This window comes from Orbicella faveolata, unplaced genomic scaffold (assembly GCF_042242905.1).
Source record: "Orbicella faveolata isolate gen_17 unplaced genomic scaffold, um_ofav_v1 contig_36, whole genome shotgun sequence".
In the NCBI taxonomy this organism is placed as follows: Eukaryota; Metazoa; Cnidaria; class Anthozoa; order Scleractinia; family Merulinidae; genus Orbicella; species Orbicella faveolata.
Window position 1 is genome coordinate 17,037,137 of NW_028301565.1, and position 27,388 is coordinate 17,064,524.

General features: G+C 39.2%; 3 protein-coding genes across 5 annotated transcripts in view; 1 reads left to right on the forward strand and 2 right to left on the reverse strand.

Annotated features, from left to right (window-relative positions):
- The window catches only part of LOC110059432 (uncharacterized), a 439,844-nt gene that overhangs the window by 3,115 nt on the left and 409,341 nt on the right, over nucleotides 1-27,388 (reverse strand). The window contains exon 3 of the mRNA XM_089275500.1: nucleotides 246-4,664. Within this exon, the coding sequence (XP_089131626.1) occupies nucleotides 246-3,989 (3,744 nt within the window). The 5' untranslated portion in view covers nucleotides 3,990-4,664. The remainder of the gene's footprint in view (nucleotides 1-245; nucleotides 4,665-27,388) is intronic.
- LOC110059423 (melanocyte-stimulating hormone receptor-like) overlaps nucleotides 6,208-27,388 on the reverse strand; it is a 48,887-nt gene continuing 27,706 nt past the window's right edge. For 2 of the 3 annotated variants that reach the window (XM_089275226.1, XM_089275227.1), the window contains 2 exons: nucleotides 26,906-26,958; nucleotides 6,208-15,488 (listed from right to left, as the gene is read on the reverse strand). In XM_089275226.1, the coding sequence (XP_089131352.1) occupies nucleotides 14,247-15,419 (1,173 nt within the window). In that variant the 5' untranslated portion in view covers nucleotides 15,420-15,488; nucleotides 26,906-26,958 and the 3' untranslated portion in view covers nucleotides 6,208-14,246. Of the gene's footprint in view, nucleotides 15,489-25,351; nucleotides 25,408-26,145; nucleotides 26,222-26,905; nucleotides 26,959-27,388 lie in introns of all 3 variants that reach the window. The other variant, XM_089275225.1, reaches the window with a different exon arrangement.
- LOC149102457 (uncharacterized) lies at nucleotides 11,677-12,357 on the forward strand. Its single transcript, XM_089275228.1, has one exon. It carries the CDS (start codon nucleotides 11,677-11,679, stop codon nucleotides 11,932-11,934), a length of 258 nt encoding a protein of 85 aa, XP_089131354.1. The 3' UTR covers nucleotides 11,935-12,357.

The following is a 27,388-nucleotide window of genomic DNA, read 5'->3' on the forward strand; positions in this document are numbered from 1 at the left end:
TTCATATACATATTGTAAAAGATAACAAAGTCAAGTCTCACCACAAAGGGAGCCATGTGGAATGGAATGTGGACTGTGCATGGAGGCATAAGTAGGACAGTCTCGTAAGACCTTTGTCCAGCCACCATGACAAATTGTCCCGACCTGAAGACAACTCAAGATATTTTAAAGTAGTAAGAAAAGAGCGTCTGTTAGCTCAATCTTTAGCACATTAAAATAAGAGGATAAGTAAGTTCAAAACTCACCAATTTCTTGGAGATCACCATCGATGACTGCAACTGAGCAGTAGTTGCCTGTAGCCTCCTTTTTAGATCAACAATTCGCCTTTTGTATTTTTCTTCTAGACGATCCCTTTCCCGATCAAAGTCTTCTTGCATCTGAACTTTCTCTTGCTTGTAACTGACTTTGATGTCAGATTTCTCTTTCTTCAACAACTCCACTTCTTGCTCAAGATCATAGATTCTATCTTCCATCTGTTTTGTCCCTCGTAAAAATCTCATTTCTAGATCCGTCTCAGATTTAAAGAGCGATTCCTTCCTTGCAGATACACTTTTGTCTATAAGAAGACTGTAAGTGCTTTGTACTCCTTGACTAGAAAGCTTAAGCTGAATTTGCTTTCGCTGCTCTTGCAAGGAAGTAATCTCTTTCCTCAGTACACGTAGAGTTTCTTCGTATTTCTCCCTTTCTTTGTCCAGGGCAACTCGATATTCCATCTGCAGACTTCCTCTAAGTTGACTCTCTATGCTTGTTGCATCTTGCTCAAGCTCCGTTTTCTTATATTCGAATTTAACTTCCAACTGGTGTACTTCTCTCCGATGTTTTTCCTCCATGCTCCGAATCTTGCTTTCGGTCACATTAAGCTTCCTCCTTAGGTCGTTCGTTGCGTTTTGGCCATCTTCTCTCTCTTTTCGTAGTATATTGCACTCGTCCGTCACCTTTGCCACGGTCTCTTTTATCTCTGCGATTCGGCTGTTGCTGTTCCCTCTTTCTTTTTTAATTTTGTTCAGAAGAGTCTCCTTGTCACGCTTCAGCTTCTTTACTTCTTCTATTAATTTATGGATGGTGTTATGGAGCACTCTACTCTCTCCTTCCCTGCCTCGGGTAGAGTTTCGCCTCTCTTCTTGTAACTCTCTTTTCAGGTTTTGTTTCTCATTTTCAAAGGCTTCCATTTGAGTTTTGATCTGCCTTCGTAGCTCGTCCATCTGTTCTTTGTGATCTCTAACTAGATCAGCCATACCTCCGCCTCCGTCTTGATAAGTTGCTACATCTGAAGTATTTCTAAGGCACGTGACCATTTCAACTGAATCTTTGGTTTCCCTAGAGCCCATTTTCTTAAGTTGCTCGATTTGATTGTCATAATCATCTATTTTACGTCTGAACTCCTCTTCAATCTCAGTTTTAAACTTCTTTATTTTTTGCCCGTGCTCGTACTCCAGATCATCAATTTTTCGGCTGTGATTTCTTTCTGTGTCACGGAGCGTCTCTTTCAATTCCTTATTTTCACTTCTTAAAACATCTATCGTGCCCCTCAAATCGGATATCGTTTGATGAGAGGCAGAACTCACCCCCGGTTGATTTCCATTAAATTCACCGTTACCCAAAGTAACCTGATTGGTTACAAGTTCATTACTGCCCGCGTTGTGTTGCCGAAGTCTATCCTCTATTTCATTTATTCGCCTTTCCATTGTTTTTCGCTCCTCTTCAAAGCGCCGTCTGTACGTTTCCTTCTCATTTTCAAACTCGCTTCGAATTCGTTGTTTCTCTTCTTCTAAAATTCTGATTTCCTCATCGTATTTCCGTTTCCTCTCATATAAAGTGGTTTCAAGTTGCTCCGTCTGCTTCTTAAAAACCTCAACACTCTTGTGAAGTTCATCTTTCACAGTCTTGGCCCTGCCTCTCTCAAAGTTAATTTCCTCCGTTAGCTGAGTAGTTATTTCACTCTTTTTCCTCTCCAGACGCTCGTTTGCTCTTTCCAAGTCATAAATCTTAGTCTCGAAGGAACTTATCTCAGCCTCCATGCTTCTATTGATTTTCACCTGCTCGTTGTACTTTTTCTCGATCATTTCCCTTTCGTTTACGATGTCGTTGATTTGCGACGTCTTGTCTTTGCTGTAATTCCTCACCCAGTCCTCTTTTTCATTTCTGAAGTTCTCTTCCATTTGTCGGATCTTCCTGGAGAAGTTGTCAACATCCTCGGTAAGTCGTTTGTTCTTATCTTCGACCTGCTGCACGCTCGACAGTGAATTGTCCAGTTCCTTGACCAGTTCTCTCTGTTTACGGATCATTTCATCTTTCTTAGAAGTGAGCTCTTCGACCTCCTCGGACAGCTCCGTAACTCTGTGCTCCAATTCCGTCTTTTTCTTGACATCTCGCTCGAGTACTCGGCAATTTTCCCTAAGCTCATTTATTTCGGCTACGAGATCATTCGAATTTTGTCTACTGCTTGTATGTGACGTTTCACCCAAGTCACGATCATAACTGTGCTTGATATGTGTGGTATTAGAGGCTCCACCGCCGATATTATGCTCCAGCAAGTCGTTTATCTGGTACAAAAGTTTCTTGTTTTCCTCCTCTAGTCTCTCCTTCTTTCGAACCTCGTCGCCCAGTTTTCGTTTCCACTCTTCATCCGTTGACAGCGTTCGAGGCTCACTGGAAACAAGCTGAGCACCTGAGTGCGTTTGTTGCGCCCCGTTCGACTGCATCATCACCTGATTCACAGCAGGGCCACTGAGAAAGGAAACAATTTGTTCTCTTTCTTTCTCAAATTGGATCTTCAGTTCTTGAGCTTCATGAAAGAACCTGGCCTCCATGTCCTTTTTCTGTTTGCCAGATTCTATCAATTCGCCCATCAGTCGCTCAATTTCCATCGATAATTCCGCTTTACTCTGGATTTGCTCTTCCAAATTTCGTTGCAGCTCGCTGACATCTCGTGAGTAGCTCTCTTCTAGCGCTGTCCTTTCGTCAATAACTTCATTTTCCGTCTTGTAGGCTTCCTCTATCTTGAGAAGTATTTCTTTCCTTTCTTCCTCTAGCCTACGATTGTTTTCGTCTAGCTGACGGGTTTGTTCTTGAAGTTGTTTGTTGCTGGCAATTTCCATCTCAAGTTTGATCTCCACTTGGTGAATTTCTTCCTCGTAGGCCTGTTTTATTTGCGACATTTGAAGTTCGTAGTTTTCTACGACTGTAGATTTGGAATACAGCTCATTTTCTAAAACCTTACTCTCTCTCTTGTACTCTCTGAGATTATCTTCGGCTTTTTTGTTCACTTCCTCGAGAAGTCGTTCCTGTTCACGGGTACATCTTTCTAATTCCCTCACACGATCTTCGAGTTTTGCCTTTTCCCTTTCTAGCCTTACAACGTCTTCTTCGAGCCACCTTTGTTTTTCGCTGCTATTTCCAGACACTCTTTCCTCCAATATGACTTTGCTATTTTCCTGTTTGTCTATCAAATCGATGATCTGTTTAAAAAGTTCGTTCTCCTGTGCCAAGAGGGCCACCTCCTGCTTGTACATCTCAGTGTTCACCGCAACTGAACTGTCGCTTGTAGAGCTGGTAATGAAGACTCCGCCACTGCTACCTAGCGAGGCTCCTATCAACCCGCCCGCTGTCATCGTTGCTGCGCCCGAACTGACCCTTGTCTGTATGGCTGTCCTGAGGTGTCCGAACTGTGATTTAAGGTGGCTGTTCTCGAGCCGGAGTGTCTGTAGCTCTTCCTCGTAACTCGAGAGGTTCCTTGAAAGCTCGGAGAGCTTCTCCTCAAAATGGATCTTTTGGTCAAATTCGTGATGGAGTTTAATCTCCAGAGATTCCCTGTCTCTCTTTTCCCGTTCGCATCTCAGACGGAGGTCATCTCGGTCTCTAACCAACTGTCGCAAGTCGCTCTCGTAGAAAATAGAGTCAAAGTCAAGCTGTGGATCTTCTTGGAAGTCCAAGTAAGTCTCGGCTACCAAGTCCTTGGTCAATTCAAGGTCTTGCTCCCCGGAGTCCATGGCCGATTCTGTTGGGTTAGATTTGAATTTATTCTTAATGGTGGTGGTAATTGAATATAATTAATTAAGATACAAAAAGTATATCACAAATTAGGTTACAGATATTGTGCAAATTTTTTGCCAGTACCCAGCACGACAACTGAGAGATTTTTTTTTTGGTTTATGAGCAATTCCCCTCGCCTGTGTTCTGTAACATGATCAATTAAATGTGCAGATGGGTGTTATTCCCCATAAGACTGAATTATATTATGTTAACGCCTGATCTACTACTATCACAAAAGGGAGAAAGTTGGCTTGCTCTTAGTCTTGGTTTTTACTTGTTTTCTGTTTTCAATCAACTCTGACAGCGGAATGTTTTGCTACCCTACATGAGAACAACACACTGTTAACAAATACTTTTGAATATGTCCAGTTAACGGCGGAAGCTAACAAAAGAAGCGAACCTTTTTGAGAATTAAAACTGGCAGCGATTAATTATCGACGTTATTACAAATGCTTCAAAACATAGAAATCTGTTGATGATATTTTAAAATTAATTTTACTTAGGAAAAGGGTGAATTCGATTGTTTAGACGTTGCCGCTGTGTCGTTCTTATTAACTGGTAGTCCAACCGGTGACTGCATTCAGTCAGAGCACCTAATTTATTGGGGAAAAAAAAAAAAAAAAAAAAAAAAACTTAAAGCTTGATATAACAAAATAAGTTAATCCCTTCAGTCGCCATGTCCTTAGCAACGGTTGTACTAACGAGTGTGTTTCATTTTCAGACAAGAACTCGTCCCCCAGTTTCCTATAACTGTTGAACAATTCCATTGTTTTAACTTAGTCCGCGCACTCTGCAGGAAAATGTATTCTCTTTGTTGCAAAAGCATAAAACTTTCCATGAATTTTCAGCAAGGTGTCACAGTCGTCAAGTACGTGATACTTTGGCCAAAGTGGGTTGCTTATTGAGATGAAATAACTGTCAGAGTTTCCAGACCAACCTCGTTCTAGTAAACTATTTGGGAATATGCAATTGAGACTGAAATAAATGGAACATTTTTTTTTCGGATCAAGATATTTAAGCTTTATTATCTGTTTCGAATTCATGGGTGACCTGAATCTTAGAACTGGTCTATCCATTGCCAAATCCAACAATATACGATTTGGGATTGTTCTCAGGCGACAGTGGTTACCTAACACATGTTACCGCATTCAAACTGCTGCAAATTGATCAGTGTGCGTGACGAGTAATGAGAATTCACCCAGCCAAATACACAATCATAACGACATTCTGAATTTTGATTTATGATAACGCCTTTCTTCCTTTCCATAGAAACTTGAATATAAAGAACATATGTGGAAGAAATCACTGGAACAAGATACCACTGAAAGAGATATTTTCCCGATCCCTTTATTATCTAGATATTAAATTGGAATAATTCAGATATAACTATTTGCAATCTTCATTTACGTACACCTACCTGTGCTGATTACCAGCAACTCTCTGAAGCCCCGATGCAGGAGTGAAATACCTCAGAGTTCAACCGAATGGTTCACTCTTCTCTGCCGAGGCAAATAAACTTCCCAAGAGTGCGATTTCTTAGGATGAGAAAAAATAAATCCGTATGGACGCCAATTTAAACTCGCGCTAGAGACAATAATCCAGACTTGAAAAGAAATACTGGTTGTGGTTAAAACAGAGCGCTTCGATTGGTCGGTGAAAATAGTAAATCAAAACATACTGGCTTAAAAGGAAATGGTTTTGACTTCGGCTTTTGTCGCTGACATCCCCGACAGGGACTGCCAAGACGTTTGCGGTTTGAAATCAATGCCAGAATCCCACTGGTGAGTGTTCAAGGAGACCGTAAGAAACTTCTCTGTTGACGTCCTGGGGTTGACGTATGGTAAAATGAGTAAACTGCTGAAAGAAATTATAAAACTGGGAAACTTTGGCCATTGCCGATGCTTCAACAGCACTGAATAACAAACTCTGCATGAAACTATTGTAGCTATTGCAGTAATCAATCAGGTTGCAATCCCCTTCAAAGAAAATAAGATCAAGGTGTTCTCTGATGAAGTAAACCAGGTAAATTCCGTGGTCGACATTAATTGACACTGCAAGTCGAAAGAATCTTAAGGACGTATTACAATGATTTCCTTACGCTATACGCTAATCATTCTTAGTTACTAGCGATACAGACATTCAAACGAAACTTATTGTTTTACTAGTTTGGGGATGTTTTCTTTTTTTTTTCTTTTTTCTACGAAAGTTATTATATTTTTTTACGTTCTGGAGAGTTCTTTACTGACACTACGAAGAGTCGATCACGAGACCGAAAACAAGGCACGGGCGCGTAGGTCAGCGCACGTGGACCTGTTTGTCTTAAACATTTTTTTTTTACATTTGAAGCTTGGGCACTCTTGCAAGTGAAAGGTATTCGTTCGTAATGACCTCATATTGATCGCTTCCCCGCGTGACTTCAGCAACGGGGGATGAAAGTGTTACGCCTGGACCACAGAAGGTTAGAACAATTAACATTTTAGCGAAAAGCATTAAAATCACTCAGAAGAGAGACCAAAGCACTAGAAATAAACCAATACTGTCTAGTGCAAGTTGATGGCGAGTGACAACTGAAGCGAAAAAAAGCAAAAAAAAAAAAAAGAAAAACAAAAATGAAGTGTCCCCATGGGGCCGTTTCTTTTTCTCGTGGCCTAGATTCCTGAGTTCAATCTATCTTTAGCTTAAGCTCCATATAGCAAACTTAAGTTGAGGGTATGACCATTACTGGGTGCACAGAGCCGTTGAAAGCGAAAAGAAAAACGAAGATGTCAGAACTTCTCTCTGGATGATTCACGTCATCGAAGCAGATGTTCCTAGATTTCGGCCACAAGACTTATGTTTGCAGCCATCTTGTAATGGTTTGAAACCCCCTGAGCGCTTTCACACAACAATGCTTACAAATTCACCCACAGCCGCCACTGACAAAGTGATGAACATGCACTAAAACGTCCGCGAGTGTTGAGGACATTCAAAAACTAAAAACTGAAACCCACAAAAAACAAGCACATTTTACTCATTTATAGTTCGTCTACGAGAAACCGAGATATGCGGAGGGCTGATCTGAATGGATCTGAGGTGGCCTGCGGGGCATGATGAGGAGAAGTAAGATGGAACCTTCAAGGGAAATCATAAAGGCTTCGAGTTATCGGGAGTTCGAGTTATCACTGAATTTGGAAAGAATGACCCAAAATTAAGCAATAAAACGGTGTTTTCATGCTTTATTACTTACGAGTCAAATACTTTGCAGAACATTTTAATCAGGTTTATCACGGAGAACCAGCAAAACTGAAAAGAAACTTTGATAGCAAAGCCAGTCATCCACGTACCAAAGTCCATTGGAATAAGAAAAAGCCTAGCAGTAGAGGAACACTGTTGGGGTTACTGCAGAACGTCGTTGCTGCGATTTTCCACATAAAACGTCTTTTAGTAGTCCCTGACGCTTTCCAGCCCAATCAAATTCCTGTCCTGATTTTGGACTGAGAGCTTTGACCCATTAGACTTTGCAATAAGAGGTTCGATTTATGGAGGGTAAAATTACGCGTAAAATGACCTGTTGGGAAGCCGAATCACTACGAAACAACGGGAGGCTCGAGTTACTGAGCGTTAAATTACAGTAAATATGAAAATAGAATCGTGAGGAACTCGATTTTGGATGGAATTAACATTTGATTCGAGTTGCAAGAGGTTCGCGTTAACTGTAATGCTTTCAACATCGTTTTGATTCTTTTAAATTGCACTCGCCTGAAGGCTGATGCAATTTTGAGAGAATTTTAAAATATCACTGGTAGTGTAAACCCTTAATTGCACTCGCATTCACACGATTACCCATAATAATTCACCAACACAGCGCAAAAATTCAAGGTCTTGTGTGTGAACCACAACGCCTCGATTGGGTGACTTTGTCCCAGTGCAGCTCTGGAAACGAAAATTCTGTTTAGCTTTCTGATTTGACTTCAATCTGGGTTATCCAACGAAAAATAACAGGGAAAAACCCTTGATTTTCGGTTGGCTTTGAAAACCAAGTCTGAAATGGAGATCGACACCTTTACAACGGCGAAAACATCCGTTCATGTTTATTTAGATTGCTCCCAATTTCCCGATCTGTTTGTGAAAGATACCTCGTTAAAAAATAAAAAAAATATAGCAAAAAAGAGAGCATCAGAAAAGGTAATCTGTACAGAAAATCTACAGTGTTTACGGACGTAGCATCTGTGTTAGCGTCATTATTGATTTGATTTGGTCCAGCAAACTATATAAAATGTGTATTGTGCTTGGAACAATGGAGTGGATTTCATTGGTACGTGTTAAAAAAAAAGAAAGAAATAAAACCGAACACAGAGCAAGTCGATGTTCAATTTTGTGAAGAATAATCAGGAATCACGCCATGTTTGGTCAGCCATGCGACTAAATCAACACCGTTTGATTCAACTTTGTCATCGGTATAGAGTATTTCCACATGCTGTCATGGTAACCATGTTGGTGTTACCAAACATTAAAATTTCTTTCCTATGGAAAGTGAGTTCTTTTCTTATGTAAAAGTCTACTATTGTGTGGGAACCGCCATGAAACTCCATTACGTCATTGTAAGAAAACAACGCGCGCCGTGGAGGTGAACAGATGAACATGCCACTCATTTATGACAGAACATAAAGCCGTGCAACCTATCTTGAAGGCTAAAACCTAACTACACCAATATTGGCTTTGCCTTAAACATGAAATCTGAGACCTTTTATTTCTGAGACATTTTTGTTTGCTCTGAGGCTTTTTGTACCTTATTTGAACAACAAGCAAGTCAGTTTACAATTTACATGCTTCCCCTTAAAGAGGTTTCTAACAAAAGGTGGTATATTGCGAAATTTTACGCGTATTTTCTTGTACAAATATAAAAATATTTGCTTTGGACAGCTTTAAGTGCCTTCGCTTATTTAATGTCGCAATCCCAACATTTCACTATTTAATAAATGAAACTTTGTCTGCTCTTAGACCTTCATGGATTGCACGAGACAGCAAAGCCTTATCCAAACCTTTTCTTGAACTAGAAGATTTGAAGCTCGAACACTTTTGAACGCAGTAACTCAGTTTTGTATACTATGAATCTGATTTATTTTCCATCATTCAAATTAACAGCTACACGAAAGCTGGTCACACAGTAGCGTGGGTATGACAAGCTGTAATTGAAGCTTAACAGAGTCACTTTTTTTTCATGGTCGGAATCCTTTCTACGAAACGTTCCTAACTACAGGGTTGCTATGCAACTTGAATCATTATGATGACGACAAACTGACGTGTGGTGGCCATTTCTTATTGGACAATACGAATCTGTCAATCTGTGAAACTTCAAATGTGTTTGGCTAGAGCACAACAAAACACAACCCAGTCTAAACGATTGCTGTTTTTTTTTGCGGCTTTTCAATGTTTCTGATTTGTTTTCTTCTCCCAACGGGCACTAAAACAAGAAGAGGTTTTTGATATTTTTTTGATAATTGCTTATCTTGCTCAACGTTACACCACAACGAATTTTAAATACTGAGTACAAGCCAATCCCACGTTACCATCAAATGACGAAGATTTTTCATAATAAATGTTATGATTAAACACTGGAAAAGCAAACAATAACCTCTGAAAGAAAACGCCAGATTGCAAACGAGAAAAAGGGGAAAATGTTCATTCGATGAAATCACATAACTGGAATAAAGCGTTTACTGCGTGAGTAAAAACGCTTTCATAGTTTCACGGTTTTACAGTTTACAAATCCAGAAAACTTCGCACGAAAAATCCCGCGTTTAATCAACTTGACGGAAGCCAAGATTCAACATAAATTAATATAATGTGGTTGTTTGCGTTTGGCCACCGACCATTTAGTTATTAATAATTATTAATGTACTCCGTTAACATGGCAGAAAAACTCTGGATATGTGGGTTGGCCATAAGTTGCTGAGCTTGTTTTAAACCCTTAGTATCATTCTTGACGTTGTCTTTTTCCTCTGTAGTTTCTCCTCGGACTTCTCTAACAAGATGTCTGCAGACGTAAACGTTAGATGATTTTCACGTTATTGTTAATGATGCCGAGCAACACGAAAGGACGCTGTGGGTTTTACAAAGCGAAGCCACAGTTAAATAATAAATTGGGAAACTCAGGGTTCGTTAACATATTGACAGGTGTTTGACAATAATTATGTTAAACTATTCAAAACTATTCTTGGTGTACATCCAGAGTGTTTATGTAACAATGCCAAATATAATTGGAGGCATACATGATATCCGTGAATAAAATACTTTCAGTGTTCTTTCAGAAGACTACACGATATACAGACAGATAAAAAGTTGATGATTTCCGTCCTTTTCATCACCGTTATACTGAACATTGGGAGGCAAAAAGAAATCTCTGATACTCATGATGCTAGACATCAACATCCAATACCAGCAAAACATTCAGAAACTTCTAAATGAGCTTAATTTGCCTGAAGAGCCAGAATTGTATTGGATAGTTTTAGTTCTACATGATTATCAATATTTTACGTCCACGAAACTTTAATTCGACCTCTGCCAAGTGTGAAATACAAGAATGAAATACAGTCGGTGTCTCTAACAGCAGTGCAGAGATGCCTTTTGCGAGTTTGCGGGTAAAATCGTTTAACCACGGAAATGTTTAATGAATTTTCCATAAATTGGCTCTGTGTTTTCAAGCTCTAACAGCTTATCGTTAATATATTATTAAAAACCTTTTCACCACTGGGGTGCACAAGCCAAACTGTTTAAAGCAATCTCACACTGCAGCAACGCTTCCAGATTGCCACCACATCTTCACTGGTTTGTTTCAGTACAGAAGAGCAAGGACATTCTACTAGACAGGTTGGTAAGTGTTTTATATACCTCAGGTAAAGGCCAAGCTTTATCAAAAAAGACGTCTCAGTGAAGTTTGCTTGAAAATTTGAAATGTTGTAAGCTACGGTTAAGCATTATTAGAAAGCGATTAATGAAACCTCGAATTAACTTTAATAACAAACATTGCAACGATAAAGTAATGATGTGAATGAAAAGCTCTTGGTCTGAACAAATGTCACAGACGTCAAGTTTGTCCTCTCTTCGAGTATATCCCTAAGTTGTAAGCTGTCCTTGTGAAAACCCTATGTTTGTCTTTCTATTTCAATAAATATAACTTTATATGTTTCTTTGTTTCTTTGCACAATTATACTCATTTTCGGATAGTAACTCTTGCTTTTTGTGACATTTTCTCGGCACTTCTTGGCGATTCCAGTAACTGCATTCGCAGTAAATAAGGGTTCCAGCCAGCAAATCAACAGATTTGTTTACATGCGAGCTATCGAATTTTGCGAACAAGAATACTAGCCAGATATTACAGAACTTTAATTTACCATACAACTGCACGTTTCTCAAGTCAGGATGGAAATACGAAGTCGAGTCTATACATTTTTACCCGTGTCTTTTTTCATAATCCTCGCTTTCAGTTCCAAATTAAAATGAAATAAATTAAATTTACATAGGCAGGTAAACAAAGGAATCTTGTAGCTAAACCAATGATTGCAAAGAATACATTTCCACGTGCAATAAAACAGGTTTGTAATATCAAGCAAAGAACAAAAAGTAAATATGCCCTGAAACCAATTTGTCGTTCAGTTTTAGAAAATGGCAGATGACAAGGTGGCTGAGCTGGAGAAAAAACTAGCGGAGAAAACGGCCGAGAACGCCGAGTTGTTAGCCAAATGTGCAGCTTTGAAGGAACAGGTGGAGAAACTTCTTAGGGAGGGAGGAGTGGACTGTTTGAAAGATAAACTGGGTGAACTAGCATGCGGGTCAGATGATGCGGAGGATGGTGGGGAAGAAAAACCACCCGTGGAAGCTGCGGCAGACGTTCTCACCAAAAAAGCAATGTCGTTCTTTTGATAATCTTAATAATACGAATTGTATCAAAACACAACGGCCGTGTAATAAGCCGCTTCATTAATTAATTGCAGTTGGTTTTACAGGTGTATAAAGATTTATTTCATTGCTCCTTTTTGCCATTTCAAAGGATTTAAGTAGATAGAAGTTTAATTTTGCAAGCTGACCAATCAGATCAGAAAGGTCGCTAACACAGTTTTGTAATATCACGGGTGAAATGTTCTTGGATATAAAAATTCAAACAACGATAAGTAGAAATAATCTCCTTCCCGATTTCCATACCTTTTCTGTTATCATCCTCTGGAGAATTTGGATATCAATCCAGTTTCATGAGATGATCAACACCTAGATTCTCCCGATATGTTCAGTTTGATTTTTCGTAAAGAGGTAAATACAATTGAGCAATTTATAAGTTGAGGAACGTTTCAGATTAATGCCAGGAATTTTAAATAGTTTGTCATCGAAAATAGCAAAACACGTGTCAATAAAGTAAAAAAAAGCTACTCTCCTTGTGAAGTTTCTTCCTGGAATTATTTATGTTAGACACCTCTCTCGTAGATTCTCCGTTGTACATCTCGCTTGCACTTAACCAAATTTAGTTCCCGCAGTAGACGTTACAGCAGGCAACTTCAAGAAAAGCTTACAAATTACAAAGAATAAAAATGAAAACATCCCGTTCACGAGCTAACACAACGCTAAATCGTAGCCGAAAATATGAATAATTTATCGAGTTAATTAAGGCAGAAACAACTGATTTTACAGTGTTTCTTTCGCACGCTTGAATTTCATTTTAAGACGTTTGTACAATAGCATTACATTCGTGGGTAATTTCCAGTGTCGTTATTATCTTATTTAAATCAAGGTGGAAAAGCGATTATCGTTAAATTACAGATTCGGTGTTGAAGTTTCGCTAATTTTGAACAGCATCTTCAATTGCTGCCAAGTCTACTAAGAAGACGGCACTAAATAAAAATATCACACATCATGGCAAACTATCAATAACGAATCGCCAAACGGGAAACTGCCAATAACGCGATGACAAAACACTATTGTCTTTATTTAACAACATAACACAAGGAAAAACGCAGAAAAATTAAAATCACTATCAGGTATCAGCTATTATGCCAAAGGAAATAATTTATATGAGATCTGAGGAGGTTTAAAAACATTTTCATAATTTAAATTGCCAAATTAAACAAGCTATATACCTAACATATTAGTTTCGATTCTAATCAGGTGCGCTTTTGATTGCATTACTCGTTGGCCAATACATTCGCTACGATCGACATTTGTGCCCAGGTTTAATTTATTTGAAGTTGTCTTTCTTTACACATTGAGTTGTTTCGAACAAACATTTCCGACGATAATAATCAGTTTCATTTAGTTGAGCGGTTTCCTTACCTAGAGCTTTTTAAGACGCAATTATCGTCCCGCCACGCAATATGGCGACAAACGATGAAGTTACTTTTGGAAAACTAAATGACCCGTTTTCGATATTTCACTCAACGCAAAAAGCGAAGTAGTAGGTTTTAACTCAGTTTGTCGCTTTGCCAAAAGGGGAGAAAAAATAAGTGAAAAGCAAATGATAGCATGTCAGATAGCAATTGAAGATCGGTTTTCTCCAGGGCAGATGATTAAAAAAGAAAGGAGAATTAGCATAACGCAAAATATTGTCCACTAAAGTCTAAACATATCCTGCGCTAGATGTTCCGCATCAACTGAATTGTTTCTTTTGTTGGTTGAATCCTTTCAAGAAAAATCAGGAAAGAATTATAAAAGTACAAAATTGTTAAGAATTAAAACTGAAAACTTAAACTAAACGGGAAGTGCCTTCAACAGTTAAACTAAATACGTTAAGGAACGGACAAATATGACAATTCCAGCCAAGGCGAAAGAGAAAATTAATTTTTTACTCTATTCTTGTTGCTTTAAGGGCCCTTGAAAGAAGTCTGTAAATTGCAGTCTTCAACGACGTGAATATCGAAATCAACTAAACTAATAGCCCCTGGAAAGTCAAAAGAAATCCTATGTATCTTTTCTCCTGGTAAACTAAACGCAAGCTCAATATGTAGACGATTAAAACACGATTGGTGTTTAGGCGAGAACAGTAAATCTACCGAAAACTTGAACTCTGTTTTCTGATCTCTGATATAAAAAAAAGCTACGTTTTAACTGAGCTTTAACGTCATCCCACTTGGATTCTATATAATACTGGACAATTAACGAGAATTTTCGCACCATAACCACCTCAAAAAATCGTACGGTTCATTGCTTCTATTACATAACCTGTTTTATTCACCCTTCTTCAGCGGAAATTATCCTCGAAAACTCGGACCAGGCTCCAGAAATCTCGGCAAAAGGAACAACTTTTTTTCCTGCTGCGGCTTCGCTTCTGTTGTCGATTCTGTTACCTGATCTTGGTGTATATCAGACCTGGCAGGCCCCACGTTGGACAAGCTTCCCCGCGGTCTCACCGAGAAAGACCCTTGGCGCTGTTGTTCGTTCCTGCTTCTGAAGTCATTGTCCATGCTTCCCGATCCGGGCGTTATGACATCTCCGACGTGAACCCGCGTTGCTGACGAAAAACCGAATACGTTTCGCATGGCGCGTCGAAGTTCCCGCATTTTCCAGTAATACATGATCGGATTTACCGAGGCGTTTATCAACGCCACTGTTTTTGCAACTTCCCACAAAATGGTCTGATTAACGCTGCTGAAATCAGAGTCTGATTCCAAGTAATGAATCATGGCGTAAAAAGTAGGTGAGTAGAATATGAAAAACAACATCACCAGGTACAGCATGGTGGCCGACGACTTTCTATGTTTTCGTAAGTTCACAGATTGGGGTTGCAGCTTGGCTTGACTCTCAATGAGAGCTTTGTGACGCCGCAGTATCAGAAATAACTTAATATACGTAAAAAGCAATAGAAGCGCGGCTGCTGTAATAACAATAAGGCCGACCATTGTGAAACTGTACATATTAAGACCTAACGGCCAGGCGATGACGGACGCCGTGCAAAAGAACCAAGTTGACCCAATCGACGAGAGCGTTCGAGACATCGTGACAATTTCACGATATCTGAGGTGGAAATGTAAGGCGAGCCAGCGCTCGGTGCTAATCAACACCAAGGTACAGATCGATAGAAACATGAATAAGAGTAACAGGGTCTCTTTGGCATACCACAGCGCGCAGGAAAAGCGCAGTCCATCGACGAGCATGGCATTGTGTGCGATGTACAGAGGTTGTATGACGCATCCCACCAAGAGATCCGTCGTGGCCAGTGAGCACAGGAGGACGTAGGGAGGATTGTGCAAGGATGGCGTTTTCAAAATCGCGTAAATAACTGGCAAGTTCTGGAAGGTAGTCGTCAACGCAAAAATCGAATTCAACACGATGACCGCGATGTTAGTCCCGAATAGCTGACGTCGTCGCTCGGGATTATCGACCATAAAAGAACAGTTAGTTGCAAGGCTGTTGACCTCGGTCATCTTGTGGATATCGTGGAAGGAGGACTAGTCCTCTAAACCTGTCATCAACAACGGCGACGGATACGCTCTCTGAAAAAAATTACAAACACAAGACTGAAATCTCCAATCGTGTCGTTTCCTCGCACTCATTACGTGTTACACTCCACTGAAAAAGCGCGCTCATGTGCAAATAGCCACTTTGTTGTTGCTAGGTGCTAAACACGCAAGAAACTTGATCCCTCTAAGCAGGAACGCACTAATCGTTCACATCCAAGACGCCAAAATAATGCTCATTCAATTACAATGAATTGCGCGGAAAGAGTCATTTACACGCTTAATGTCATGCGCATTCTTAATCAACACGGAAAAAGTCAAAGGCCTCGGAACAATTTGATCTCAACAAATAGTTTTGCGCAGGTGGGATTTGCCAATAAAGAATAAGGGAGAAACTGTTGCTGACAACATCACGTTTTTAAATAACGACTTTTGCATCGTAATTATGCTCGATCTAAACTTTAGCTCAGTGAATATCAGTTTGGCTGGTTTGTCAGCCATATTTCCTAGTTATTTTAAACAATAATAAGAATGGCCGCGGTGAATAGCATTTTTAAGTCTTTAGGGTAAATGTAAATATTCAAATGAAGGCTGACAAGAGAACCGCCCTAGCTTGGATGTCTTCACACAACGACATGGGGCCGTTAAGAAGAGTTTTGTTAACGTGGAACAAATTGATATCATGAATTCGAATGTGATCAGTGTTATCAAGAGCACCTCGGAGTGAAATTTACGGCTTGTTAAAACCAATGAGAGACGTTCCCTGTATGTTGGGGTAAATACCAATTTCCTGCCTCGTATATTTTTTTAGTGCAGCATCTGACATAGCCGCGGGCATAGTCGCGCACCTGCAACTGATATTTCAAACGAAAACAAAAGAATGAAAAATGCTGTTGGAGGGAGAATGGTCACGTCCGCTTTTCTAATGGCGTCAGAAACGTGACTGCAGAGCTTTAGTTGGTACCAAGAATTACATGACTGAACCAACGAATGATCAGGAATTACTACACAAGCCGCTGAAATTTCGGTTTCAAGTTCGGTTTGTACACAAGTGCCAAGCGAGAACAGTTAAGAATGCCATCTTCATTGATCCCAGTCGAACATAACTACAGTCAAAGATCACTTAATTTAAGATAAAAAGCCCTGGTGAAACCATAACATAACAAATAAATACATTGCGGCATTTCAAGTAAACTATTAAGTCCTTGATCCAAGGCACAGTTCAGTTTAAATCAAATACTAAACTAGAAGACCTTTTCAATATATTTTTACAGAACAAGTCAGTCATTTCCATACCAGGACTCGGCCATTTCAAGTTGAGAAAAAAGCTTTCACTTATCTTGTTTTTTCTGTATGCATGACCCTGTTTTTAAACATCTAGGTAGAAAGTTTGAACATGTTTCCTGGAGCGAGAGAGGAAGCTTTAACAATGGCAAAACGAAATTAAACAGTTTTTTCTTCCTTTGGTAAACAATTGTTTCACTTTAAATTTACATGTCTTGCCTGTTATTGCAATTTGGAAATACGATATGTCATGTTTTACAAACAAGCCCTCGAAATTGGAGAACTTGAACAGCACCATACTTGCACTTAACATAATCATAAGTGACGAAACACGCTACCACTCTCTTTCTTGCACGAAGTAAAATACAACTTGTTGTCAACCTCCTCCAATGGCTTTCAGAGCTAACAACGATACAGACAATTGTAAATAATGAAAAGCGCAATAAAAAAATACCCAGTGACGTCCTGCCAAATTTGCAAATATCTTTACTAAATTTGCATGGCTCTTGCACGAAGTAAAGTACAACTTGTTGTCAACCTCCTCCAATGGCATTCAGAGCTAACAACCATACAGACAATTGTAAATAATGAAAAGCGGAATAAAAAATACCCAGTGACGTCCTCCCAAATTTGCAAATATCTTTACTAAATCTGCATGGCTCTTGTACGAAGTAAAGTACAAGTTGTTGTCAACCTCCTCCAATGGCATTCAAAGATAACAACCATACAGACAATTGTAACTAACGAAAAGCGCAATTAAAAAACTCCAATGACATTCTGCTTAATTTGTAAATACCTAGACCAAATTTTAGGTTTTAAAAGGACATAACATCCAGATGTAAATTTCTAGACTATTAACTCGCTTTTACAGAGGTTCTTACATAGACTTTCTTGACGAGCCTGAACATCGTTTGTGAAGGAGCCTACTAAAGTAAAGACATAACTCCTAGACGTACTAGTGTTCACGCCCTGTCCACACTAAGCCGGAGGAATTTGTAAACGGAGCCTCATTTCTCCGGTTAGGCCTACCGTCCACACTAGTCCGTCACTAGTCCGTCATTCAAAGGAATTTGAAAACGCCGGCTTTGCGTTTTAGTGTGGACATCAAAACATTTTGAAAACGGAGCTTTTAGAAAACGATGAAAAAACGATCAAAAAACGATGACGTCACGATAATCATGATATTTCCCCGCCTGAGTTGTACTCAAACATAAATCCAAAATGGCCGGTGATTCTTGCGTTTTCTAACTTCTCCGGCGTAGTGTGGACGGAAAACATTTGATGCATTTTCAGAGTGAAACCTCCGTTTTCAAATTCCTCCGGCGTAGTGTGGACGCGGCCTTAGTGTCATGGCATTTCACCCTTCCACGCTCAAGGGATCAACATAACCATTCTCAAGACTTGAGTCGACACCTGTCCTGCAATACTGTTGACTTAGTAGAATTTTGCTAAGTGATCAGTACTTTTTATTCTAACGATCAGTCTGTTGAATTTGTAGTTGTTATGGCCAATTACAATGCGCGGAAAGAGTCATTTAGACGCTTAATGTCACGTGCATTCTCAAATAAATACGGAGAAAGTTAAACGTGTCGTAACAAATTGATCTCAACAAATAGTGGGATTTGCCAATAATGAATTAGGGAGAAATTGTTGCTGACAACATCACGCTTTTACATAAGTGATCAGTAATTTTTATTCTAACGACCAGTCTATTGAATTTGTATTGGTATGGCCTGAAGAATCTTGATAATCATACAAAGCTGACGGGTAAGCTTATGGTGGAAACGTTTAACGTCCAACGCCCAAAGAAAGTTTTGTAAGAAAAAAAAAGGAAAGTGTTTTTGTGTCTACTTTTTACATCAAATTTATCAGTTTCTTGAATATCATCCTGCTTAGTAATAGTAATTGGACCGAGTGGAGTGCAATTCAGGGAGTAATTGCGCGAATAATTTCAAAATCGAACGATCGCGAAGCACATGCGATAAATTAATCGCACTAATTAATCGTATCTATGACAAATTAATCGTATCTATACAAAATTCTCGATCGTGATTGGTTCTCCGCGCGCCTATTTGACACGTAATTGGCGCGCGATCACGTGGGTGTCCAATTACAGGTATCCAATTTGAACTTTTCGTAACTGGATACCTGTAATTGGATACCCACGTGATTCGCACGTCAATTACGCGCTCTTTAATGGCTTCCTTCGCATTGTTTCCTACAGTTTTAAAAACTTATAAAAGCGTTACAGACGTTTTCGCTCAAAAGAAGTTCTCACAAGACATTTTTAATTCCGAAATTTGTTATAGATACGATTAATTAGTAATTGGATCTCGTGTCGTGCAATTCAGGGAGTAATCGTGCTCGTAATTTCAAATCGACCTTGTGCTTCGCGCTCCTCCAATTTTGGAGTTATTCGCGCGATTACTCTCTGAATTGTACTCCACTCGGTCCAATTACTTTTACAAATAGGCGAGCGGAGAACCAATCACGATCGAGAATTTAGTTATAGATACGACTAATCGAAATATTGGGCTGAATTAACTTGTCAGAAGGAGGGGACCCTGGTCGTTTTCTATTTACCCCAAAACTCGGGAATTTTGGTCAGAATGTAAATGGTAAAACAATTTTAGCTCGACTAACCGGAAAATTTTCCAAATAAACGGAACGTCTTGAAAGGTAGCCCAAAATTTCCAAATGAAATATCCGAGAGGAAATGTGCTTACAATTTGCAGTTATCTTGGAATTATGATCAGGTCGAACTCGTCCTAGTCTCTTTGTGGTAAATGGTTTTTGTGTGGGATTTCCCACACTTTGTCAACACCAGCGATATCTATTTATTTATTTATTTGTCCACGAGAGCAAAGCGTTTATCACGTGGTTTCTACTTGGCATGTAGACTGGGTTCCACTAGCAAAAGGTTGAGTGTTTTTGTGCGGCGGTCATTGGTGTGATTACTCTTAGCGGGTGTTGTTTTTTGGCGAATTTTGACTTATTTTTGAGATTCGGAGAGAGTCTTAGGCCTTAGGTCTTAGTGTTTTTCAGACAGTCGTTGCCGTATTTATTGTTGACGCGCCATTTATTATAAGGTGGGTAAACGTTCGCTTTCTGCATATGCGCGAAATTCTTGGATGAATAAGGAACAATCAGTCAATCATACAACAATCATACGAAGTTCCAGTTCTCGGACAGAACTTTCTGCAATTACATATTTAAATTGTCACATTGAAATTCCTTCGATCAGATGAAAATCCCGACAATTTCTGCGGAAATGAAATTCTCGTCACATGTTCTAGTAAACATTGTGCATGTCGGGCCGCGCAGTCCGCAACTGTCGGAAGAAAATTTACGCTTGATTGATTTCATTACTTTCAACTCCCGTCTGTTGCTTAAATCAGCATTTTTATATCAACAACCGAAGTTTTACGGACAGATATAACATAATTGCAAAGCCCAGTGTTTTCCTGTGTATTTATGGTTAGCAAGTTGAGGTCCTCTCGACTGATAAACTATGATTTCTTGATACGTTGCGTAACGTGCAGTTTCCTCAGACTCACAAGTTTAAATGGACTAAATATTTGCATTTGCCTTCAAACTTCACGCTAAATATTTTCTGGTCATGTTTAAGCACAAAAGCTAATTTCTAAAAATATAATTTACGTACAGTTTTCTCAGCTGGAAGCACGAATATTAGCTGACATTTGCAATCGGAGGTGATTTATCGTAAACAAACTCCGTGCAACCAGCGAACGATTTTAATATTTCCGCTGACGAATAAAAGTAGAGAGCATTTCTGATGCCGCTCCATGTGCATTGAGGTGGGGGGGGGGGGGGGGGGGGAGCGTCTGCGTAAGAGCTGAGGCGATCTGAATTATTTGTCTCCACTGGAGCTAATCAACACATCCCAGGAAAAATGTAGCCCATGAAATAAAGCTATTCCCACAGTAAACATCCCCAAGCCAACGCGATTCAAAAGTCGTGTTCGTGAACATTAATTGTCCCAGTTATGTAGCACGTCATCTGGCATCACGACGAAACAGGCCACGTTATTGTTGATTGCACCGTCCAGAATCACACCCAAAAACTAAACCTTCTCGTGTGCACTTGCTTTTCGATGTCATTTATTTTCGGCCCTGCTGCGAAAAACAAGCCTAACTTGCAAAATGTGTTTACTTTAATAACTCTTTCAATGATCCCCTCCCCCTAATAACTTGGGGCTATATATATGTCTGCTGACTTTTGTTTTTGTTTTTTTGTTTGTTTTTTTTGGGCTGGGTTTTAGTATACGTTGTGAAACAACGGTTACACAGGATTTTGCCAAGGTAACAAAAATGGCACGCGGAGGAAAACCATTTTTCCTTTTCGGTTACATATTAATGACAAACGGAGAGACGTGATTTGCTCGTAATACCTTGGACATCAAAACACCGTACTACATTAAATGTCAAGGGCGCTGCATGTGATCTTTTTGATGTATCCATGGGTATTAACCACAGGAAATTAACCTCCAGAAATATTGGTCATACTCACTAAATGCAGTTTCCCGTTGTAAAAGGGTCATTTACCACGGTAAAGAGTTCCGTGTAACCGAACCCTAAGGGAGCGAATTTCCTGGAAACTAAAGTCCAGACATATTTCTCATGTAGCCGTTTTTTCGTCTGCAGCTTGGAATCTTATAACCAGGGCTCTACGGTATCTTTACTCGACGTTCATCACGACAAAACGACAAAATGTATAAATATTCACTGTAAAGCTACAATTTCTCTGATTTATCCATAGCGCATCACCTCTTATTTGACTGAAATCCCACACAAGTTCGCATTGCGGACCTATTTTTTTTGAGTGAATGGTAAATGGCCAATCCCAACAGAACTTACCATCAGGCATTTTTGCTTTCCATTTGCCTAAACCGTTGACGAACCGGTTTCTTCGTGTAAATGTTAAACAAGTAAAACAACTCCTGTTTTCAGGTGTTCTATCAGCATTACATTTGTTCCAGTATTTAAAAACTAACTAACCCATAAAATGACAAACAGACGAAACAATCAACCGAGAGAAGATGAGTCGTCATTAGAATTCCAAACCCTTAATTAGCAAAGAACAACCGTTAACCCTAAAAGGGCGGCATTCTTAACACCCTGCTACTAATAGAGGCTTCCAGTGATCTCGGTGAAGCGACAAAATTTCAATGAATGAAACTTGGCGTGCGATCGTTTTTTTTCCAGTTAAAACGGTCGCACGGTTTCATTTGATAAATGGCAAAGGTAACTCGATGTCTGTGAGGCAAAAGCTACTCGGAGCGCAATGATATTTCTTCTTGACAAAAAGGTGACACGCAAAACTGAACAGACACACAGCTGACAATGTCGACGTTGCGATAATTTTAACCATTTATGCACCCGTCAATTGTTTTGCACTTGAACAAGAAGGCTATGAAACTTTACAAGAGCTTCGAGGATATCTATCAAATTTTCAGATTAAGTCAATAACGCAAAAAATATTGCACTAGAATATTTTTAACCTAAAATCGGTAGAAAAGAAAGAATATTCAGCCTGGACTGGTAAAAAAAAATATTCTTATTAAAAAAAGAATGTGTCGACAAGACATAAATGTCACAGGCTGACATTTGAAAGACATATAGCGTAAGTTACGCCTGAGAGGCACTTCGCGAGCAATTAATTTACTTTACTATCATATGCCATGCGCAGTAATTACATGTGATCAACCCAGGGGGGGCAGCTACCTTCGATCTCGCCGCTTTTCTGGTTTCTATGATTGCCCCAGTAAAGAAATCTGTCAATCATTTGAGAACCGTAAGGAGCATGCGCATAACGCGAAAATAACGCGAGGAAACCGAAACATGTTTCGCCGCCATTTTTGTTCAGGATTTGCCTTCGATTCGATAACTTTTTATTCGCTGTTAGCGATTTTTAACGACAGCTCTGAGACAATCAGGACTAAGGGAATCAAGGACCAGCTTTGTGCTATTTTCCTGGCGAGCGTGGTTGCATTCTTGGTTGCCTGGAGAGGTTTCCCCGTCTCAGGAAGAAAACGAAGCTGAAGTTTTTATTTTGCTGTGGAAATTTCAAGGTTCATTACTTTCCATCTTCACACCGACCAATTATTCTTCCCAAATTTCTATGGAAAATAGCGATGTCGAACTGCTTCATGTCTGCCATTATATATCGCGAAGCCTCCGAACGCAAGTCTTTAAACTATTTCTCAACTATTCAGACTTGTACATTTAAACTTGAGCTTACATTAAACAAGCTTTTCAGTCTAAAGTTTTTTCCGTCTTAACTTACTTTCTTATGAAAGACTGCATTTACTTTATGATTTTCCTGTAATGTGTTGAGTCCGAAGACTTTCTTTCGAGTAATTTAATTAAATCATGAAACTTGAAGGCAGTTGCAGATCAGTCAACGACATTGAAAATAGCTACCAGTTTGCGTGTCTCGATAATGCAGTGATACATTATAGAGGTTTTGAAACCTCCATCCTTTACTGTTCAGTACCAATGTGAACTCGCAAATTTGAAATCATTTTTCTGTTTCTGCATATGGGAATGTCCAAAATGGACTGTTTGCTAGGCACAGACTCAATGTGAACCTTTACTAGGTTGTGGTATTTCATTTACAAGTTATTTACCCGTGAAAATAAAGAAAGCAGCTTCTGCTCACATGCTGTGGCATAATTTGTACTGGTGATAAGCATCAGTTTTATTTGTGTGGTAGGAGAAAGCTCTGTAATGCTTCTGGATATCAAAATAGGGCTGCCATATGCTCATCTGCTGAGGGAGATAATTTATGAAATAGACCCAGGGAAGGAAAATGAGCAATGTTACCCGTAGTTGAGTGCTAGTAATGAGGTAAGCAGGTAAAATGGTCATTCATCCAGACAACTAACTTTAACTTGGGCAAACCTGCGTCAACAGAACCTCCACAACATTTGAAATAGGCCAATTTTGAGACTTGGCTTTAAGGCTTCCGAGAATAACAAGAAAAGACATCAAGCGCAGGGATCAGTAACAGTCATTTAGCCCCCAAGTCTATTAGCCCCTAACCATTTAAACCCCAACCAGGAATCGATAAGCCCCCAACCAGCAATAAGAAAAAACTGTATATATATTTTTTCTTTAAGCATGAGTAAGGGGCTGATCGACTTGTGGTTGGGGGCTAACTGGCTAGGGGCTAATCAAATGACCGGTAACCAAAGGATTTGTTTTATTCCTCTAAGGCAAAAAGATGAGTAAGGATGTTAATATATCAACTCATGATTTGGCCTAAAGTGTTGATTATCAGTGGCTTGTTCCTGTAATGGAAGGATAGATAAATAAGACAATAAGGCAGACTAATATAAAGTCAGATGAATGAAGTCTTTAATAGTACTTGTCTCAAATGACAATTCTAAGTGCAAGAGAAGAGCATGAACCCTTTGAAAACTGACTGAGAGGTGGCATAAAAAATTAGTGCCAGGGAAAGGGCTACAGGAAGAGCAACAAAATGAGGTGGTAAAGTCAAACTTCCAGCACACTCTCCATCTCAACGACTTGATTGGACCCACTATTTAAGCCGTTAAGTCGAGAATATCAAAACAAAAGTCTAAGGATGATTATGAAGAAACAAAAACAAGCAACGACACAACTATTGTGTTGTAACGGCAAAGAAATGGTGATGAATTCTCAATTCTGCCGAGGGACCTATCCAGTATTCGTTTTCATAAATAATGCCAGATACTTTGCCTAAAACTGAAACAGACCCCTTGTAGTAACGTAACAGAAAAGCGCCGTACCCACTGCACTCACTATGAAACCTGCTTTAACCCTATCAGTTTAATAAGTGCAAACAAAAGGGGTCACGAAGCTGTTAAGAAAAAGCAACCCTTACCATCAGGGAGTCCGGAAATATAGAAATATTTCAGTTTATGGGATATAATTCATGGTAGGCCACCCATATAGTCTCCCTGCAGTTTGCTTCTATTTACTGCCGTTTGCTCGCGGTTAGCATTTAAATATTGTGTTTACTTGCAGTTGGCATTTATTTACTACTGTTTACTTGCGGTTAACATTTAATTACTGCTGTTTGCTTGCGGTTAGCATTTAAGGAGTAAAGGGGAAGGCGATTATATGTGGCCTACCATGAATTATCTGCCCAGTTTATCCCGTTTATAGGACACCCAAAAATGCTCGAATAAAATATTCATGCCTGATATCTGGCTCACACTGTGGAGTTCCCGCTCGCGAGGACTCACAGGTTTACATTGGAATATTTATCCCCGATGCCTCGATCAAAATGTCCAAGATTTAGATGTAGGAAAACTGGAACTTTTTCGTAGATGTTTGAATGTGAAATATGCACAACGTTTACAAAACTTTACAAACGCATCGCGCTCACGGAAGTCCGCCATGTTTGTTTTCCACAAACCAGTACTTAGTCTTCCTCGGCCAAATTTCTTAACTGGGGCGATCATAGAAACTCGGTTCCAGGCCTCGCTGCTTGCCCCCCTGGATCAACCGCTTTTATGTGTTTCTTTTGCGTTCGCAAGTTATCGCGTTATTTGTTTCAATATGTGGTAAAATCCATTAGAATATGACAAAAAACAAAACGTAACTTACACCAAAACAGAGTTTCTTACTAGCTCCAGACAAATCCGACTGTTCGAGGCTGAAACCTTACAAACAATAAGAACAAAATACAATCAAATGACGAAGGCTATAAATAAATATAACAAGGAGTAAAAAACTCGTAATCTCGAACAAAACGTCTTTCGCGTAAAGAAGTTCAATTTCGTGCCATAAGCAACGCTACACTGATGACCCTCTAGCCGGAAACTCACAGTGTGTAAGTGTCGTAATATAACTTTAGTATTTCGTTCTCAAATTGGTAAACCACCCAACGTTCAGAACCAACATTAAAGTAAAGGTACAGCAAAGACAATCCAGTAATTATTTGCTCGAGTTGAAAATAGTATATGGCATTTTCAAAAATGGAATATTTTTTCAATTTTATCCACAGGAGGCTGTAGTCCTCATAGCAGGAGGAAGCTCAATTTTTTTAAATCTCGATATTCAGAAAACGTCTAGCTTCTGTAAAGCATTCAACGCCTTCTGGTTACTTCAATTGTTTCCGTTTTTACAGGAAATAAAATAGTTAATATAAAGAATGGATATATGAGCATGGAATAGTTTCAACTCAGTTGGACGTAGCCCGTGCGTGGGTTCTATAATAACATGATATAATGTTACGTCTGGTTCGATTCATTCGCCGACCGTGTTCATCAATTTACAAATTTAGCAAGCCTCTATAGGGGCTAAACTGAAGTGAGGGCAACACTGCCAAAGAATCTTAAGCTTGTTTCGAAAGCAACTTCGTCCTAATTAATCGCAAGCGTGTCAAATTCACATTTTACCTTTGTCGCAGTGTAACAGCCAAAGAAGGATCACAGACCTTTGCTAGTTGTGGGGTAAATTGGACTACCTTATTTGCTGTCAGAAGAAAACAGTATGTAAATATTGAAAAATATTTCGTTTATAACACTGCAGCTGCTAGCGCGGAAGACCTTTCCGAGACATTTGTAAGGCACTCAGCAAAACAAACTCCACAAACAGCCACCCACCCCTTCATTACAGGTTTCGTTTTAAACGGATAGAGAGAAAAGGATTACAGCAAAAACCGTTGTTATTTCTCAAAGCTTCACGCTAATATTATGGTGTTGATGTTATCATCAAGTAGCATCAGCCGTCTGTTCTGAGAAGTGAGGGTGATTATTAATTTTTTTCCACACAAATTGAAAGCACCAACCAGAGGATCATTTACTTAATTCAGCTGTCGCGTTTTCTAATAACAACAATAAAAAGTCGCAATTACTTCTTGTTATTACTGCATGTATCTTGGAACCTTCCCAAGGAAATTTAATTTCATTTGTTGCTTGGTGGAATTTCTACCGAGATTGATGAATAATACAAACAGGGAAGGAAATCGCTAAAACTGAAACTGAAAATTCAAATTAGATTATCACCCAGGAAGCAGATTGTCAATTTTCATTTGACACATATAAGGAACGAAGGCAGGTAATTACAGTACAACTCAATTCTCGATTACAACGTAAATTCTCCAGACGAAACCTACAGAAATCCCTGAAAAAAGGTGGAGAGAGTTTAAATGCCAACCTTGGAAGTAAAAGCGTCCTCTTTCATTCTGAGACAGTGCGTAAACAAAGTGTCTAAAACAAGAAGAAAAACACATATTAATAAACATCAACAGTGAAAAGCTTAGTTTCAGCACTGAAGGTTCAATTAGCATTTTGCTGCTTTTATTAAGAACTAATAATCTTGTTGAGTGCAATTAAACTGATTCAAAGAACTAAGAACCTTCTGAAGGGGTGCTTTCAGTTTTTAAACTCTTTTTAACAAAGTGATCAGAATCATAATTACTTTGTTCGCGACAAATACCCAACAAAAATTTGGAGCTTTCGATGTAGACTGTCAGTATGCAAATATTGAAAAGTATTTATTGTATTTATTGTTTCAATTTTAATTAAGAAAAAATAGCACAAACTAAAGACAAAGGAGACCTTCATATAAATACTATACAATATTAGAAAATACGCACGCTGATTGGTTAAAAATCGTGTTTCTATATAACTCGAAAGA

Bases quoted from the DNA above. Each gene is read 5' to 3' on its own strand.
- LOC149102457 (XM_089275228.1), top strand. From the start codon at position 11,677: ATGGCAGATGACAAGGTGGCTGAGCTGGAGAAAAAACTAGCGGAGAAA.